The sequence below is a fragment of the Bos indicus x Bos taurus genome, chromosome 16 (genome assembly GCF_003369695.1).
Source record: "Bos indicus x Bos taurus breed Angus x Brahman F1 hybrid chromosome 16, Bos_hybrid_MaternalHap_v2.0, whole genome shotgun sequence".
Lineage (NCBI taxonomy): Eukaryota > Metazoa > Chordata > Mammalia > Artiodactyla > Bovidae > Bos > Bos indicus x Bos taurus.
This window is the reverse complement of record NC_040091.1, coordinates 68,444,317-68,460,188: the sequence shown is the minus strand read 5'-3', so window position 1 is coordinate 68,460,188 and position 15,872 is coordinate 68,444,317. Positions and strand designations below refer to the sequence as shown.

Sequence of the window (15,872 nt, the reverse complement as noted above, 5' to 3'; positions counted from 1 at the left end):
CTCAACTGAAAGGCAGTCACCAGTTTGCTTCAGATCAGCCTTGGGCTGTGATGGCAAAGAAAATCCAAATAAGCCAACGAAAGAAAATACCACACCATATCATCAGAGCTGACTCGTGAAGGGCATGCCAGACATTGTGATCTAGCTCAAATAAGACTGGTGGAGGAACACAAAGCTTAGAGTAAAACTCAGCTTGGAACCCTGGCATTGTGAGCATCAGGTCACCAACACCACTTGGAAATGAGTGATGGCAGCACTGGGCACGTAATGGAAAGTTATGGGTCTGTTAGACTATTTATTCTCTCATGACATGGAGACCAAGGAAAGCATATCAGGAGCTGAGAAGTCAGACCGCCAGCGGGCTTCGGGACCGTGCCTTCATTGTCTGTTTTGTTTACCGTGTGAAAGAGGGCAGTCTCCTCTTTGTTGACGAGCTCCACCAGGATAGTCGACTTGTTGTGGGTGATGTTTCCCATGTCATTCCACCTGCGCAGAAGAAACCCCACAGTGTTTGCCCAAAGACTTTCCAGACATTTATGACAGCACAGGAGGGTCATCTGCTATGACCCTGAGGCTCTGCTGAGCCTCACTTTACAAATTATGGTTTAGCTGTATTTTAAAAAGCTAAACATTTCTTCCTTTAAAGCAGAAATGGAAATAAAATGCAATATTCATCTACTTAAATAGCTACACACCACCTCAACATTGCTGTTTGATAAAGTACACTTTCCCTTATGAGCTAGGAGAAAAATATGCAAGAGACTTCTGCTGCCTAGTTTTTCATATTTTCAGATGGACAAAGTCTTTTCCATGAACCCCATTTTCAATGCTGGGAGAGCAGGTCATTTAAAAGTCATGTGTGGAGTTCCCAGGAGGTCCAGTGATTAGGAGTCCAGCCTTTCACTGCTGTGTGCCCCAGATCACTCCTGGTTGGGAACTAAGACCCCACAAGTCACATAGGGCAGCAAAAAAAAAAAATAATAAATTAGGTATTTTCAGGACCTAGGCTGAAGAATTCACGGAGATTCTGTGTTGCAATGTACACTACAGATTTGATGATGCCACTTAGAAAAAATGCTGAGGGAAGGTTCAATGTGCCTACATTTTTGTGATCTAAAGACACACACAGACAAATTTCCTTCCCTTTCCTCATGGAGATCTGACCTAAAATGGGATACACAGAGAGAACCACCAGACAAGGGAAGGTAAAGCTCCTGCTTCCCATTCTATTTAGAGCTGGTTTCTAATCACCTCTTACACTACCTGCCCTTCACTCTGCTCCCCAACCTATAATTCCCTGCCCACTGCCTTTTCCTCTCCATCCTGCTTTTTTTTTTAACTTAAAAAAAAATTTTTTTTGACCATGTTGTGGCAGAATGAGGGATCTTAGTCCCCCAGCCATGGATCCAACTTGCACCCCCTGTAGTAGAAGTTCAGAGTCTTAACCGCTGGACTGCCATGGAAGTCCCCTTCCATCCTGTGCTTGCTCATGCACTCCCTTCTCTGCCTGCATGATTCCTTTAAGACTCCAAAGCAGCCACCTTCTCCAGGCAGCCTTTCCTCATTCCCAACCACCTACACGCCAGGAAAGAGCCGGGTGTAGTCCTCTATCAGTCACCACATTGTATCACAGTGGTTTATGTCTGTGATCAGGTTCCTAACTAAACCAAACTCAACCACAGGACCCGTGCCTTGGGCAGAGATTCTGCCTGCTTTATCTCTGTATTCCATGGACCGAATGCATCTGGTATAGGGCACACGCTAGATGCTTGCTGAAATAATGAGAGTAATGATGTTGCCTCCTCTCTGTATAACGGCCAGTTCTTTTATCAGCTCTCTAGGTAGACAACTTTCCCACTTTGGAGATGAGGCAATTCGGGTCAAAGGGGAGGAATCACCCTTATCCACTTGCATGCATTGGAGAAGGAAATGGCAACCCCTCCAGTGTTCTTGCCTGGAGAATCCCAGGGACGAGGGAGCCTAGTGGGCTGCCGTCTATGGGGTCGCCCAGAGTCGGACACGACTGAAGCAACTCAGCGGCAGCAGCAACCTTCCTTATCAGCATGAGTTCTATCGATGCCTTTCAGGTTTTCCTCCAATCACCCTTCTATTACACCAATGTCATCTGTGTTTATACACATCTACAGGTAGTCTGCAAGCTATCTGCTAATAGTTCCATAAGATCACATCTACATGGCCTCACAGCTACATGCTCCTTACTGAGGGTCTCAAAAGAGAAAAGATATTTGATATTCTCTGGCTCCATTCCCTCAAATAGATGGCCAAAATTCTGGATCCACTCCTCACTCCACCATATGACTTCACCTTTAGTGGCAGTTAACAGGACACTATAGTAGCAGTAAGTTCACATCTTATAAGGGTTTCAAGGCACCATGCTAAAGGAAGTGTGCTGGAAGCAGTTCCCAGGGAAACCGAACAAAACCCGTGAGGGGCTTATTATGAACAGTGAACTTTCAAACTGCTATTTTCGATTTAATCCAGAGCGCCAGAATGCAAAATCTATCTGCTTCTCTTCTCTGGACTCAAGCATTGATTTAGCTACAGAGAACTGTGTGGGACGAAAGGCCTGGATAGCTTTACCTGGGCATAAAAATGTATAGCTGCAACTCTGCCCATATTTATATATTTTGCTCAATTCGTTGCAGGTATATGAGTCCTGCAACATGTCCCAAAGTCAAAAGTGAAGTCCCTCAGTCGTGTCCGACTCGTTGCGACCCCGTGGACTGCAGCCCACCAGGCTCCTCCATCCATGGGATCCTCCAGGCAAGATTACCGGAGTGGGTTGTCCAAAAATCAAAAAGCTTATTTTGTAGCCCCAAAGCACTCTCTCTCCACTTCTCCTTCAATAATGTCTCTATTCAAAGAGCAAAAGAAAACAAATGGACAAATATAATGGCAGGGTGGGGACCTAGGAAAACAAAAGCCAATTAGGAAGCTTTTAGTGGGAAAACTTTCTCAAAATGACCTGCAGTAACTGCTGATCCAACAAGTACACGTCTGGCCAAGAATTTACTTCCAGAAGGTTGACCATGCTCTGACTCTAAGAGCCATCTTTGATCTTCCCTGGACATGCAGCTCTGCCTATCAGATGCACATGCAGGAAAGCTGCTTTTCCTGTAAATAATAGGCCACACTGCCCTCATAAATGAAAGCAAGCATGCTGTTTTTCGGATTTTGACACTAGCATTGGATCTATGGGCATCAATACAAGGCAAACTCATGGACCTGTAACGTAGGGGACACCCTGTCACTTCCCTACGCTGCTTCCACTCCTGTTAAATGCAAAAGAAGGCTGAAGGATCAAAGTAATAAAAAAAGGACCAAGGTCTTTTCATTAATGATAACAGACATTGATTTTTCAAAACACACTTTCACAAATAGCCCTCTTTCTTTAATAGAAAAATTAGTTTGCACCTTTATAGCACATGGCATTAGGCAAAGGGCACGCTGGGCAATGGATGGAAGCCAGGTTGGATTTAATGACTGGTCATGGGTAATCTGGGCAAAGGTGATCCTGCAGGAGCCTCATGCCTAAAAAGCCCATTTCTAACCAGACTCATAGAATTTGGTTCCATGCTTCTGGTTCAGTGGGGGTTCAACTACGTACTTCTTGGAGTCAGTGGGAAGAAAGAGCATTCTCCATCCCCCACCCCCAAACAAACCCCCAGGGAAAGTGAGAGAAATTTCTCCATAACCACTTAAACCCTGCAGAGAGGGCTGATCTTATTAGAGTTGAGAAAAGCTCAACTCTTATCCACGGTCTGGCTCTTAACTCATCCGTATAACAACTTTCATACTCCGTGTGGTTTGCGAGAGCACCTCCAGGGAAAAGGAGAAAGGAGAAAAATCAGACTACCTGTAGATTACTGCTTGTCTTCCAATTCTGTTCCTCACGAAAATCCCCATAAAGAAAATGCCCAGGTGCACACTGTTTCCATGATTGTCCTGCGCAAGATCAACAAGAGATGGTTGTGATGAAAAGCATCCCAGCGGTCGGGTAGCCTCCCCACGCGGACCATACCCCGTTTCTCGCCCACACGTGGAATGAATCGCAGACGGCATCCCGGCAACAAGGCAACCTGAAGGGAGGCACCCCGCTGCACCTCCTAAGAGACTACACAGATGTGTTTCCTTCTTTTATCTCAATTTGTCACATTTCCTGTTTAAGAAAGAATTTTAGGATTTTTCTCAGATTGGCTGGCAGTTTAGAGCTCTTTCATGAGCATCTATTGATATCTTTTTTAACCCTAGTTTTTGTGTTTTTTAATCAAAATTACATGTGCATACATTTTGATTATATATGCATACTACATATGTACAATGACACAGGCACATAATTTGAGGAACTGAATATTCTTTAGATCTTGTTTAAAGCAGCAGACCCAGCCCCACCATTTCCTCTCCTTTAAAGGCATCGGCTTCTACCACTTACAGCCCTAGAGTGTGTCCATTTGTATCCACCATGCTTGGCCTTCCAATTTAGAACCTGGTGTTCCTCAGTTCTGGGATATTTTCTCAAATTACTACCTTCTGTTTCCCCCTTTCACTCTCTTCAGAACTCCAATTATTCAGATGCTGAACATCTGGGCTGGCCCTCCAATTTCATCTCCTGCCTCCCACCTTCCATAACTTCAGGGTTTTGGGTGAGACTTTTCTTTCCCTTTTAACCTATCCATTAAGTTTACCATTCTGATATCGTATTGTAGATTTCTGAGAGTTTTTTTTTTTTTTTCTGAATGTTCTCTTTTAAAAGCAATCTGTTCCTTCAGTGAGGTAATATATAATATATATATAAATACCTATACATATATATGTAAAATCCCTGAAGCTCACAGTGTGAGGGATGGGGGAATCCTTCACCCTGCAGAATCTCTGCCTCTTTTGGGATGCTTCATTCTCATTGCACTGACCTCTGTTATTCCTATTGGGGCAACCCTGGGGTGTGTATGATCGGGTATGTATTCACACTCCAGCGTGGGAGGCTAAACACTGGCTGGGACCTTTGTGAGCACAGGAAGAGCACGTGGACTATAAGCTTCAGTGCTGGGCAATCCACTGGGCCCTGTCTGGGAGAGGCCAGGGGTCTTGTCTTCAGTCTGGTCTCTTGGTCCAGTCAGGTGCCCCAGCCTCCTGCCTGGGAAAGCATAACCCAGCTTCCAGTGTTCTTGAGAGCAGAGCGAGAGCAGGACTCAGCATCCAGTGAGCAAACCGTCACCCAGCCCCTGCTCTCACTTGGGAGGCATCCTCGTTGTGGAGTGAGGGGAGAGACACGCTCAACTCAGCCCAAGAAAGGAAAGATAAACCCCTACCTTCCTCGGAATACCCATTTAAAACACAAAGACCTCCTTCTCAAGGACCTCTTCTCAACCCACCTCCCCAAAACTTTCCATTAATGAAGGAATCTTCTCATAGAGAGAGAGAAAGGGAAAGACAACTGCTGATGGCAAAAGCTGAGCGAGAAAGAACTAGGGAGTGGGGAGAGGGCCTCAGTAATCACAAGAGGTTAAAAGGTAAGTTACATGATCAAAAAAAAGAATCTATGTGGGAAAAGAAGATGGGCAAAGTAGAGATGGGAAGAAAAAGGAAAATTCTGTGGAAAGACTTCCCTGGGGATGCTGCCAGGAGGTGGGTGCAGAGGTCTAGGGGGATGGATGGGGACGCGGGAGGGGCAGGCCATCAGCGTGGGACAACGGAAAAAACACGGACCAGACCCCCGTTAGAACAGCATACGCAGCCGGGATGGAGGCTCCAGACCCCATGTGACTCATTCCAGAAGCTCCCTCCCCCCATGCCCACCTGCTCTGACAGTACAGGAGCCCACGGAGGCTGCGGACGCCCCGTGTTTGTGGAGGGCGAGGGAAGACACCCCATGTTTGTGGAGGGCGAGGGAAGACCTGTCAGGAAATGCACTGGTATTCCTGCTCCCCAATCTTGAAAAATTTTTTGAGAAATCACTCATGGGGGAAAAAAAAAAACAACCCACACTAAACTGAAATGGTCATCCCTGGGACATATCCATAACATATGTTTGAAACCTTCCTTGGTCAAGAAGGACCCAACCAGCCCAGAGGGACTCCGTCACCACGGGCAGCCTGCCCTTGCTGCTTTTTCACTTACAGCCGGCTCCATCACAATCCCCATGGGTACCACCGCCCCGCCCCTCATCCTTGGGCCACTAGGAATCATGTGGTCTGTAGGTGGTCACCTGAGTCATGAACAGATATGCAGTGGGGGAGGAAAAAAAGCAGCAGCCCAGAGGAGTTACGCCCACGGGCCGTGAGTCAGCCGAGCCCGTCTGCCCACTCGGAGTAGCTCTGGTAGCTCCCTGTACTTTTCCCACTAAAGGACAGACTCAAAAATGCATCTGAACCCAGCACCGCGGATTTCAACGCTGTCTTCACTGCCTCTGTTTCCCACAGTTCAGAATGACTAAAAACCACGCAAGCAAATGACCCCCACGACCAAACCTCCAACTTCCAGGGCCCGAGAAGTCGGTTTTCTAGAAGTGGAGAAAAGTTTACTCTGATTTTCCAAAATATCATGACTATATATGGGCTGCTGAAATGTAAGCGGGATGCAGATGGCTTCATAAGGCATTATTGCAAGGAAAATGGATTACAACCCTATGAAGGGCAGCCATTAGAGAAGCAAAAGAAAATTAAACAAATCTAAAAAAGAGTCATTTAGCCTTTTTTGCAAGCTGCGGCCACCCTGCTCGATTCTACTTGATACACATGGGCAGTTCTCATTAAGGCAAATTGCAAACGTGCGATGGAGGGGGAACAGAACGCTTATAAAGCAGCCAGTGGAGCCAGTTTGGAGTGAAATGTTTACGCTGAAATTGCAGGCGTCTCCCAAATCGCTGAAATGTGCCAGTTGCTTTAGGTTTCTGATAAAACTCCGTCTTTGGTAATGTGGGTCAGCAGAGAGAGGAAAATGAGTTTGGATGATGGACTCCATTCTATAGACGGTCTTGCACCATGACCCCACCACCACACCCTCACTTCAGGAGGTGAATCTGTTGCAAAGGGTGGGATGTGCTTATAACCATTTCCTAGGCATACTTTCCAGAAAACACCAAAGGGGCTGGAAACCCACAGCAGAGGCTCTCTAGAGCCAGAGAAATAAAGTATGATTGTATCCAGGAAACGTTTCATTCTTCCTCACAAACAGTTATCACTGCATCAGCCCTAAGAAGAGAAAAGAAAAGGCCGAGGAGGAAAACTGCCGGGGAGGATCTGCATTAAGGCGCACACGACATTTGCTACGTGTCCCGCTCTAAGGTCGGCTGTGACCTTGATAACTTCTCTGCACCAGATGGGCTGGTGTTGGTACTCACTCAGAACACTGTCTTACAATTGAGATAGTCTGCTAAGGACTGTGGAAAGCTTCAAAATCTCTCCATTAACAAAGAAGGGTTTGCTTTCACTAGAGTAAATTGGTGCTAACTAATGCCATGTAGAAATGAGAAAGCCAAGCCTTCTGGTTCTCTGCTCTCAAGCAACACTGGTTTTCCAAATGCCTGTGCTGTTCTGAGACAGCTGAAGCAAGGACAGTGGGTGCTACCTTCACAGGGAAGATCTCCTGTCCAAATCCATCCAAGCGTTCCACCTCGTTGATGTACATAAGCTCGGCTTCTGCTGGCAGGATTCCACTAAAACCAAAAGAGCATCGAAGGAGGAAACGGTTAAGGGCAATAAAATCAGTGGAAGGCCCGACCCTCCTGGTGGCAAATTCCAGAATCGTGGCTTTAGTTCTGAGAAAAGCCATCATCACCCAACTGTGGGCACGGTGCATTGCTAAGTAATTTATTAACATTTCCCCCAGTAACCTTTCACTCAACAGGGAATAAGAGGAAGGCAAAGCATTTAATTGAGAGCCACAGCCCTATGAACATGGATTATGCCAGACATCCTGGTGAATAATGCTGACCACTGTGGCGGGGTGGGGGGGGGGTGGAAAATAGTATTTTTCTCCAACCTGGGAAAAAAGATCTCCGCTGTTAAGAAAAAAAGAAGGAAAAAAGGAAGAAAGGAAAAAGATTATAAGGATGATAATTTGGGAGCCAAGTAACCAAGTTAGGAGAATCCAGGACTGCTGCACATATCCTCTGAGGTTGGAAGTGGTGGTGGTTTAGTTGGAAGGGAAGCTGTTTATTTTTTATTCATCCCAAAGAGCTCCAAGCAGCCCTGAGCAAGCTCTCAGTGATGACTTGAATCTCACCATTTTTCTCCTTGACCTTGACTTTCCCACCCAAAGTAGCTCTTGAGGTCTACACTCAGCACAAGCAGCCCCAGGCTTCCCAAGTCGGGCAGCAGAGTTTTAGGAAGGTCACAGAGAGGAATTCCTCTGGCCAACCGCTCCGCATCAGTGTGGGTCTACTGGTGTTGAAGAACAGGGGAAAGGCGGGATGGAAGGGGGAGAAAGGAAAAAAAAAAGGGAAGAGAGAAAAAAGAAAGGGGAGTAGGGGCAGGGAGCACAGTTTTCCAATCTACATGCACTCTCAGAACAGAGCTGAGTCACTTGCTACAAGAAAAAGAACTGTGGGGACTCGGGGTGGGGGCCACCCCCTCCTGTCTCAGACAGGCCAGCAGGCAGCCCCGCCTCACCTGTGGGCTTTGCGCTCCTGGGCCACCTTCTGTGTCAGTTCCTCCAGAACAGCTTCTTCCAGAGCCAAATCCTGTCAAAATGGAAAGCAGTTCAGGTGCCTTGCAATTTTGCTCATGAGCCTTGACGTGCTCCTTTTTTCTAAAAATGCCCCTGACCCGCCTCACTCCCTCAACCTCCCTTTACTCCTCTGTAATTCCTTTTTCTTTTAAAGTTAATTTTTACTGGAGTAGAGTGGCCTTACAATGTTGTGTTAGTTTCTGCTGGACAGCAAAGCAGGTCAGCTTTAAAGTGTTAAAGTGGTAGTCGCTCAGTCGTGTCTGACTCTTGGTAGTCCATGGACTGTAGCCCGCCAGCCTCCTCTGTCCATAGGGTTTCCCAGGCAGGAACACTGGAGTGGGTAGCCATTCCCTTCTCCAGGGGATCTTCCCAACCCAGGGATCGAACCTGGGTCTCCTGCATTGCAAGCGGATTCTTTACCAGCTGAGCTACTATGGAAACCCAAATCAGCTTTATGTATACAGATACCCCGGAGAAGGCAATGGGACCCCATTCCAGTACTCTTTTCTGGAAAATCCCATGGATGGAGGAGCCTGGTAGGCTGCAGTCCATGGGGTCGCTGAGGGTCGGACACAACTGTCTTCACTTTCACTTTTCACTTTCATGCATTGGAGGAGGAACTGGCAACTCACTCTAGGGTTCTTGCCTGGAGAATCCCAGGGATGGGGGAGCCTGGTGAGCTGCCATCTATGGGATCGCACAGAGTCGGACACGACTGAAGCAACTTAGCAGCAGCAGTCGCAGCATACAGGTACCCCCTCTTGTTTGGATTTTCATCCCACTGAGGTCACCACAGAGCGTGAGCAGAGGTCCCTGTGCTATGCAGCAGGTCCTCACTAGTCACCTGCTTTATATACTGTAGTGTGCATACGTCAATCCCACTCTCCCAATTCATCCCACCCCCTTCTCCCTGCTTGGTGTCCATATATGTGTTCTCTACGTCTATGTCTCTATTTCTGTTTTGCTCCTTTTATTCCTTTGAATTACACGTTGTCAGTTTTAGAACAGAGGTTCACGTTCACTTTTGTAACAGGGCTCTGCATTATAACTTAGGCTACTCCGAGGCATATTTGGGGTTGTCACCTAAACTCTGGAGGGCCTTAGTTCTTTTTCATTTTGCTTCTTCTTCCCTATCTGCCTGCCTCTCAGATTTTAAATGCTTTGTAAGGGACTTCCCTGGTAGTCCAATGGTTAGGACCCAACACTCCCAATGTAGGGGGCATGGGTCTGACCCCTACTCGGGGAACTAAGATCCTGCATGCCACCTGGCATGGCCAAAAAAAAAAAAAGCTTTGTAAGTGCCTCCCCATTTTTAAGAAAAATGTGAGGATATACAGGCAAATGAGTTTCCAGGCCACCATCCTCTCAAAAGTTGAGCCCAGGAAGGGACAGTGCCTGACCTTCTTATCCACTGGCCCAATCCCAGCAAACTAATTCAGAGCCACTTTAGGCAAAGCAGGCTCATTCAGAGGCTACTTGGCAGGGCCTTGGGAGCAAAAGAGGCCACGACAGCTAAACTACCTCAAGGGAGCTCCGGAATATAATAGCTGGGGAGCTAACCAGCTGGCGTCTTGACCAGATAAACCCCAGGCCCCTGGACCAGTGTTGCGCCAGCTCCCGTGGGAGTAGAGTCAACTGGACACAGGGCTTCTCAATTCCTCTTCTAGGACAGTGTGAGTATTTACAGAGCTTGTTAAACACCTACTGGGAAAGTGAGATGGAGTCTGGAGGAATAAATCCAAGACGGGGAGACCAGTCAGTTCCTGAGACACTGACAGGCGTGGTGATTCTAAAGCTTATCCTGTGGGTGGCTCCCGCCAGGAACCCTGCTGCCTCTGCCCTTCCTGGGCAGCAGCCTGGAAAGTTCTATCCTCCTCTGAGCCCCAGCGGAGGGCTGTTTGAGCTGTGCGTCCCAGGGAGGCCCTCCGAGGCTCATCACAGCCTCTGGGCGGGGGTGGGGGGTGGGGGGTGTGAGGCGGTGAGGGCTGATGCTTTCAAACCATCCAAAATGCCTCAGTCCCTTTGTTGTAAAATATCATGTTCAGAAAGATTAGCTCCACTTCAGCCACTTTTCATGAAACACTATCCCCAAGAAGGTACATCTCAAAACTGTAAGAAACATCCCATCTCAAATGATGAAATTGTAAAAAGAAAAAAAAAAAATCAGAATATTTTTAATGCTGGAAAATGCTAGCATAGCTCTATACTGGAAATTCTTAGAGCTCTGCAGATGGTCCTGAGAGACCTTAGAGAAGACTGAGGGAATCACTGGCAGCTCTTATTTTTCAAAGCGCTGTTGTCTGTTTAGCCACCCACTTGAAGCAACTCAAGTCCATGTTAGGAAATAAAGCTTGACGTTTTCAGTTTTACGCTGTGGGATCACAAAGATGCCACGTGGCTTAGAAATCTAACTCTGGGTATACATCTGGCTACCGAGGACTAGGGATAACTCGATATTAATTTTGAAAAGCCAGTAAAAGGTGTGGCACAATAGGATAAAATAAAGCTAAGTGAAGATCAAAGAGTGCTCCAGTAAACCGCTGCCTCCAACTCTCTGAAAGAAGAAAAAGTCCAAAGGGACCCTCTACTATTGTACTCAACCCTACCAGCTCCATCTGCGTCTGGGCCTCCCTGAGGCACGCGGCCCCGCCACTGGGCCGGGCCAGAGAGGCAGAGGATGAAAAATGGCAGGGAGCGAGCCTGCACACAGCTGCACACCTGGGGAGCGCCCTGTGTACTTAACTTTGTTCTTTTGCTCAGCCGCAGAAATGCCATTTGACAAATTTCAGTGGCTTTATGAGATCAAACACAGCCATTCATCCCCGGTTCCCTCCCCCACCAAAGGAATGCATTCTGCCCTTTGAAAGCGCTAGTGGAACCCAGCGGAAAGTGTACAACCTGCCATGGCTCCCCACTGCCTGCTCAATCAGGTCACCACCTGGGCCTGGCATTCAGACCGTGCTTCAGGGCGACCCAGACGTCCCTTCAGACCTCTTCTCCCAAGTTTGTAACCTCAGGCCAACTATTCCCAACACAAACCGCTTTCACATCTCACCCCGACGTCTTTGAGGTCCATCACACCTACCATTCCCTGGACAAGGCTTCCATGTTCGGCCGGGAGGGACAGAAGCCTTTCCCACTCTGGAGCTACATCTTCGGCCCTGTGTGTCTCTCCCATAGTCCTTACCAGAATCTGCCTACTGTCCTCCTTACATTTTGTTATTGCGGCTGTTTAGTCACTCATTCGTGTCAGCTCTTTGCAACTCCATGGACTGCAGCCCGCCGGGCTCCTCCATCCATGGGGTTTCCCAGGCAAGAATACTGGAGCGGGTTGCCATTTCCTTCTCCAGGTGATCTTTCCAACTCAGGGATTGACCTCATATCTCCTGATAGGCAGGTGGCTTCTTTACCACTGTGTCACCTGGGAAGCCCTGTCTTTCTCACACAGTTGTCTGGATACTCATCTTACCCTTTATCCTTGTCTCCCTCCTACTAGAAATGACAGAGACTTAAGTTCAGAAAGCTGCAAGCCTCCACATCACCGCCATGGCCCATCTCAGGGCTCTAAATGATACCTGCTTACAAACTCTCTGCATACAGTAGGTGACCAATAAGTGTCGAGTGAGCTGAACCAAATACACGACATGTCAGTTTCATATTGCCAAATGAGATTGTTTTGTTTTTGTTTTAGGTTTTTTAAAAAATTGTATTGGTGTATAGTTGATTTACAATGTTGTGTTAGTTTCAGCTGTACAGCAAAGCGAATCAGTTATACATGCACATATTGGTTGGTGGTTCAGTCACTAAGTCCTGTCCGATGCTTTGCGACCCCGTGGACTGTGGCCTACCAGGCTCCTCCATCCATGGGATCTTCCAGGCAAGAGTACTGGAGTGGGTTGCCATTTCCTTCTCCAGGGGATCTTCTCCACTCAGAGATCAAACCTGGGTCCCCTGCGTTGCATATATACATATATCCACTCATTTTTACATTCTTTTCCCACATAGGCCATTACGGAGTACTGAGTAGAGTCTGAACTACACAAAGCTGCTGAATGATCACTGATATCCTCTGCCTGTCCCCTGTCTGCTCACATTTCCAACAGCGCAGAGTATTCATGCCTAGAAGGCACACACTTCAGCATCCTGTGCCTGCCTGAGACAGAAAAATATTCCGATGATGATGATAATATGAATGACGACGACAGTGATGGCTGAACAAACACTTACTGAGAATTTACTGTGTGCCAAGTTAAGTACTTCACATCATGCATTCTCTCCTTTTATCCTCACAATCAGATCAGGCTTGTCATCCTCATTTTTACATGAGAAAATGGAGACTTTGGCTAAATACTGTGCCCAGGTTTGTCCAGCCAGTAAATGGCACAGCCAGGGTACAGGCACAGAACACTTAACCCCTATACTCTAAACCGCCTGACCACAGGCCACAGTGCATCCAGAATACAACAGGGGTGGGGGGTAGAGTGGAAGAAGGATACGTGCTGTGCTGTGCCTAGTTGCTCAGTTGTGTCTGACTCTTTGCCATCCCATGGACTGTAGCCCATCAGGCTTCTCTGTCCATGGGATTTTCCTGACAAAATTACTGGAGTGGGTTGCCATGCCCTCCCTCCAGGGGATCTTTCCAACCCAGGGATTGAACCCAGGTCTCCTACACTGCAAGTGGATTCTTTACCCTCTGAGCCACCAGGGATACCCAAGAATACTAGAGTGGGTAGCCTATCCCTTCTCCAGGGGATCTTCCTGACCCAGGAATCGAACCAGGCTCTCCTGCATTGCAGGCACATTCTTTACCAGCTGAGCTACCAGGGAAGCCCTAAAAGACACATGACTGATGACAAAAGCCAAGGAATATTTACGATTAAGACATACAAGCTGACATCAGCTTCTGCCACTTCATCCTCAACAGTGCCCAACAGGACTTTTTGGAACGATGGAAATGTTCCATATCCAAGCCTTCCAGACAGTAGCCACGAGCCACAGGTGGCTATTGAACATTTTTTAAAAATGTATCTTATGCAACCTAGGAACTAAATTTAAAATTTTATTTAAGGTTAATTCATTTCAATCTGACTGTAAATAGGCCCCATCACTAGTAGCTACTATCCCAAAAGGGGAAGTTTTAGATCCAAGAGCAATACCACCAATATCTGTCTGTCCATAATGAAACTGAATGAGGTCTGGGCTATTTTAATATCCAATTTGCTTAGAGCCTAGTGGAGACAGGTTTTATTCTGAAAAAGATATGATATGTACAAAATAACTCCTTTACTGCTTCACTTAAACCTGTCAAAGCATTTTACCATCCACAAATGCACACATCTCATGCTGGAAATCAACTTTGAGTATTCTCCCGGTCTCTGCCTAAAGGCTATGTGGCAGAGACCTTTAACGAGAGAAAGGTAAAGGAAAAGGAAAGAAATTGTAGAAAACTATCAAGTTCATCACCTTCATTTGACACAAGTATGCACTCTCTCTAAAATTCTGAGGTATGAGCTTCATTTTTCCTTCCACCACGCACACAGGAAAATAGCTTGACTTTTGAGGTGAACTTCTGAGATGTCAGAGACATGGACACCAAGTCCCATGCAGAACTCTGCTACGTAATCCACAAATCTCTCTGAACAGAGGTTGATTTAATCAGTGGAATTAATAAGGCGCCAAAAACAGCAGGCCCAGCGGATAATACTGCTCTTATCTTGGAATAAGACTAAAGACAGAGCTGCTCATAAAAAGTTAGAGATTTTGCGGTATTTCCCTAACTTAGAAGAATAAGGTTAAGGTTCAGATGAATTTAGAGGAAAGGCAACGCTTGTACACTGCAGGCGGGAGTGTAAACTTCTGTAGCCACTGCAGGGAACAGTGTGGAGGTTCCTCAAGAAATGAAAAATGAAACCACCACATGCCCCAGCCATTCCACTCCTGGGTACATATTTGGAAAAACAAAAACACGAATTCTAAAAGACACGTGCACCTGCAAGTCCACAGCAGCAACGTTTCCAGCTGACGAACTGCGTGCTCTGCTCAGCCGCTTGGCCGTGTTCAGCTCTGCCGCGGACTCACCACGGCTCCTCCATCCATGGGAGTCTCCAGCCAAGAACACTGGAGTGGCTTGCCGTGCCCTCCTCCAGGGGATCTTCCCAACCCAGGGATCGAACCCAGGTCTCCCGCTTTGCAGGTGGATTCTTTAGTGCCTGAGCCACCAGGGAAGAAGTCCCTGACAAACTACAGAAACACCCTAGACGCCCATCAGCAGATGAATGGATAGAGAAGATGCGGCAGGTGCATGCAGGCATGCGCGTGCACACACACACACACACACACGTCCATCAGCAGATGAATGGATAGAGAAGATGCGGCAAGTGCACACACGCACACACACACATCCATCAGCAGATGAATGGATAGAGAAGATGCGGCAGGTGCACGCAGGTGTGCACGTGCACACGCGCGTGCACACACACACACACACACGTCCATCAGCAGACGAATGGATAGAGAAGATACGGCAGGTGCATGCAGGCGTGCGCATGCACACACACACACACACACACGTCCATCAGCAGATGAATGGATAGAGAAGATGCAGCAAGTGCACACACGCACACACACACATCCATCAGCAGATGGATAGAGAAGATGCGGCAGGTGCACGCAGGTGTGCACGTGCACACGCGCACACACACACACACATCCATCAGCAGACGAATGGATAGAGAAGATGCGGCAAGCGCACGCAGGCACGCGCGTGCACACGCGCACACACACACACATCCATCAGCAGATGAATGGATAGAGAAGATGCGGCAGGTGCACGCAGGCGTGCACGTGCACACGCGTGCACACACACACACACGCACACGTCCATCAGCAGATGAATGGATAGAGAAGATGCGGGAGGTGCACGCAGGCGCACGCGTGCACGCGTGCGCACACACACACACACACACACACACACAATGAAACAAGTAACGCAGCCATAAAAAGAACAAAATTTTGCCGCGTGCAGCAACATTTTGGAGAGTATTATACTAAGTGAAACATGTCAGACAGAGAAAGACAAATACTGTATGATATCACTTTTATATGGAATCTAAAAAAATATGACAAAGTACTGAATATAACAAAAAGAAGCAGACTCACAGACACAGAGAACAAACCAGCGGTGA

The 15,872-nt window shown here is 47.3% G+C and overlaps 1 protein-coding gene across 1 annotated transcript in view; it reads right to left on the bottom strand.

Annotated features, from left to right (window-relative positions):
• The window catches only part of PTPN14 (protein tyrosine phosphatase, non-receptor type 14), a 196,240-nt gene that overhangs the window by 40,479 nt on the left and 139,889 nt on the right, over positions 1-15,872 (bottom strand). Inside the window, exons 6-9 of the mRNA XM_027565607.1 lie at positions 8,631-8,701; positions 7,588-7,675; positions 3,878-3,966; positions 399-486 (exon numbers count right to left, since the gene is read on the bottom strand). Coding sequence (XP_027421408.1) covers positions 399-486; positions 3,878-3,966; positions 7,588-7,675; positions 8,631-8,701 — 336 coding nt within the window. The remainder of the gene's footprint in view (positions 1-398; positions 487-3,877; positions 3,967-7,587; positions 7,676-8,630; positions 8,702-15,872) is intronic.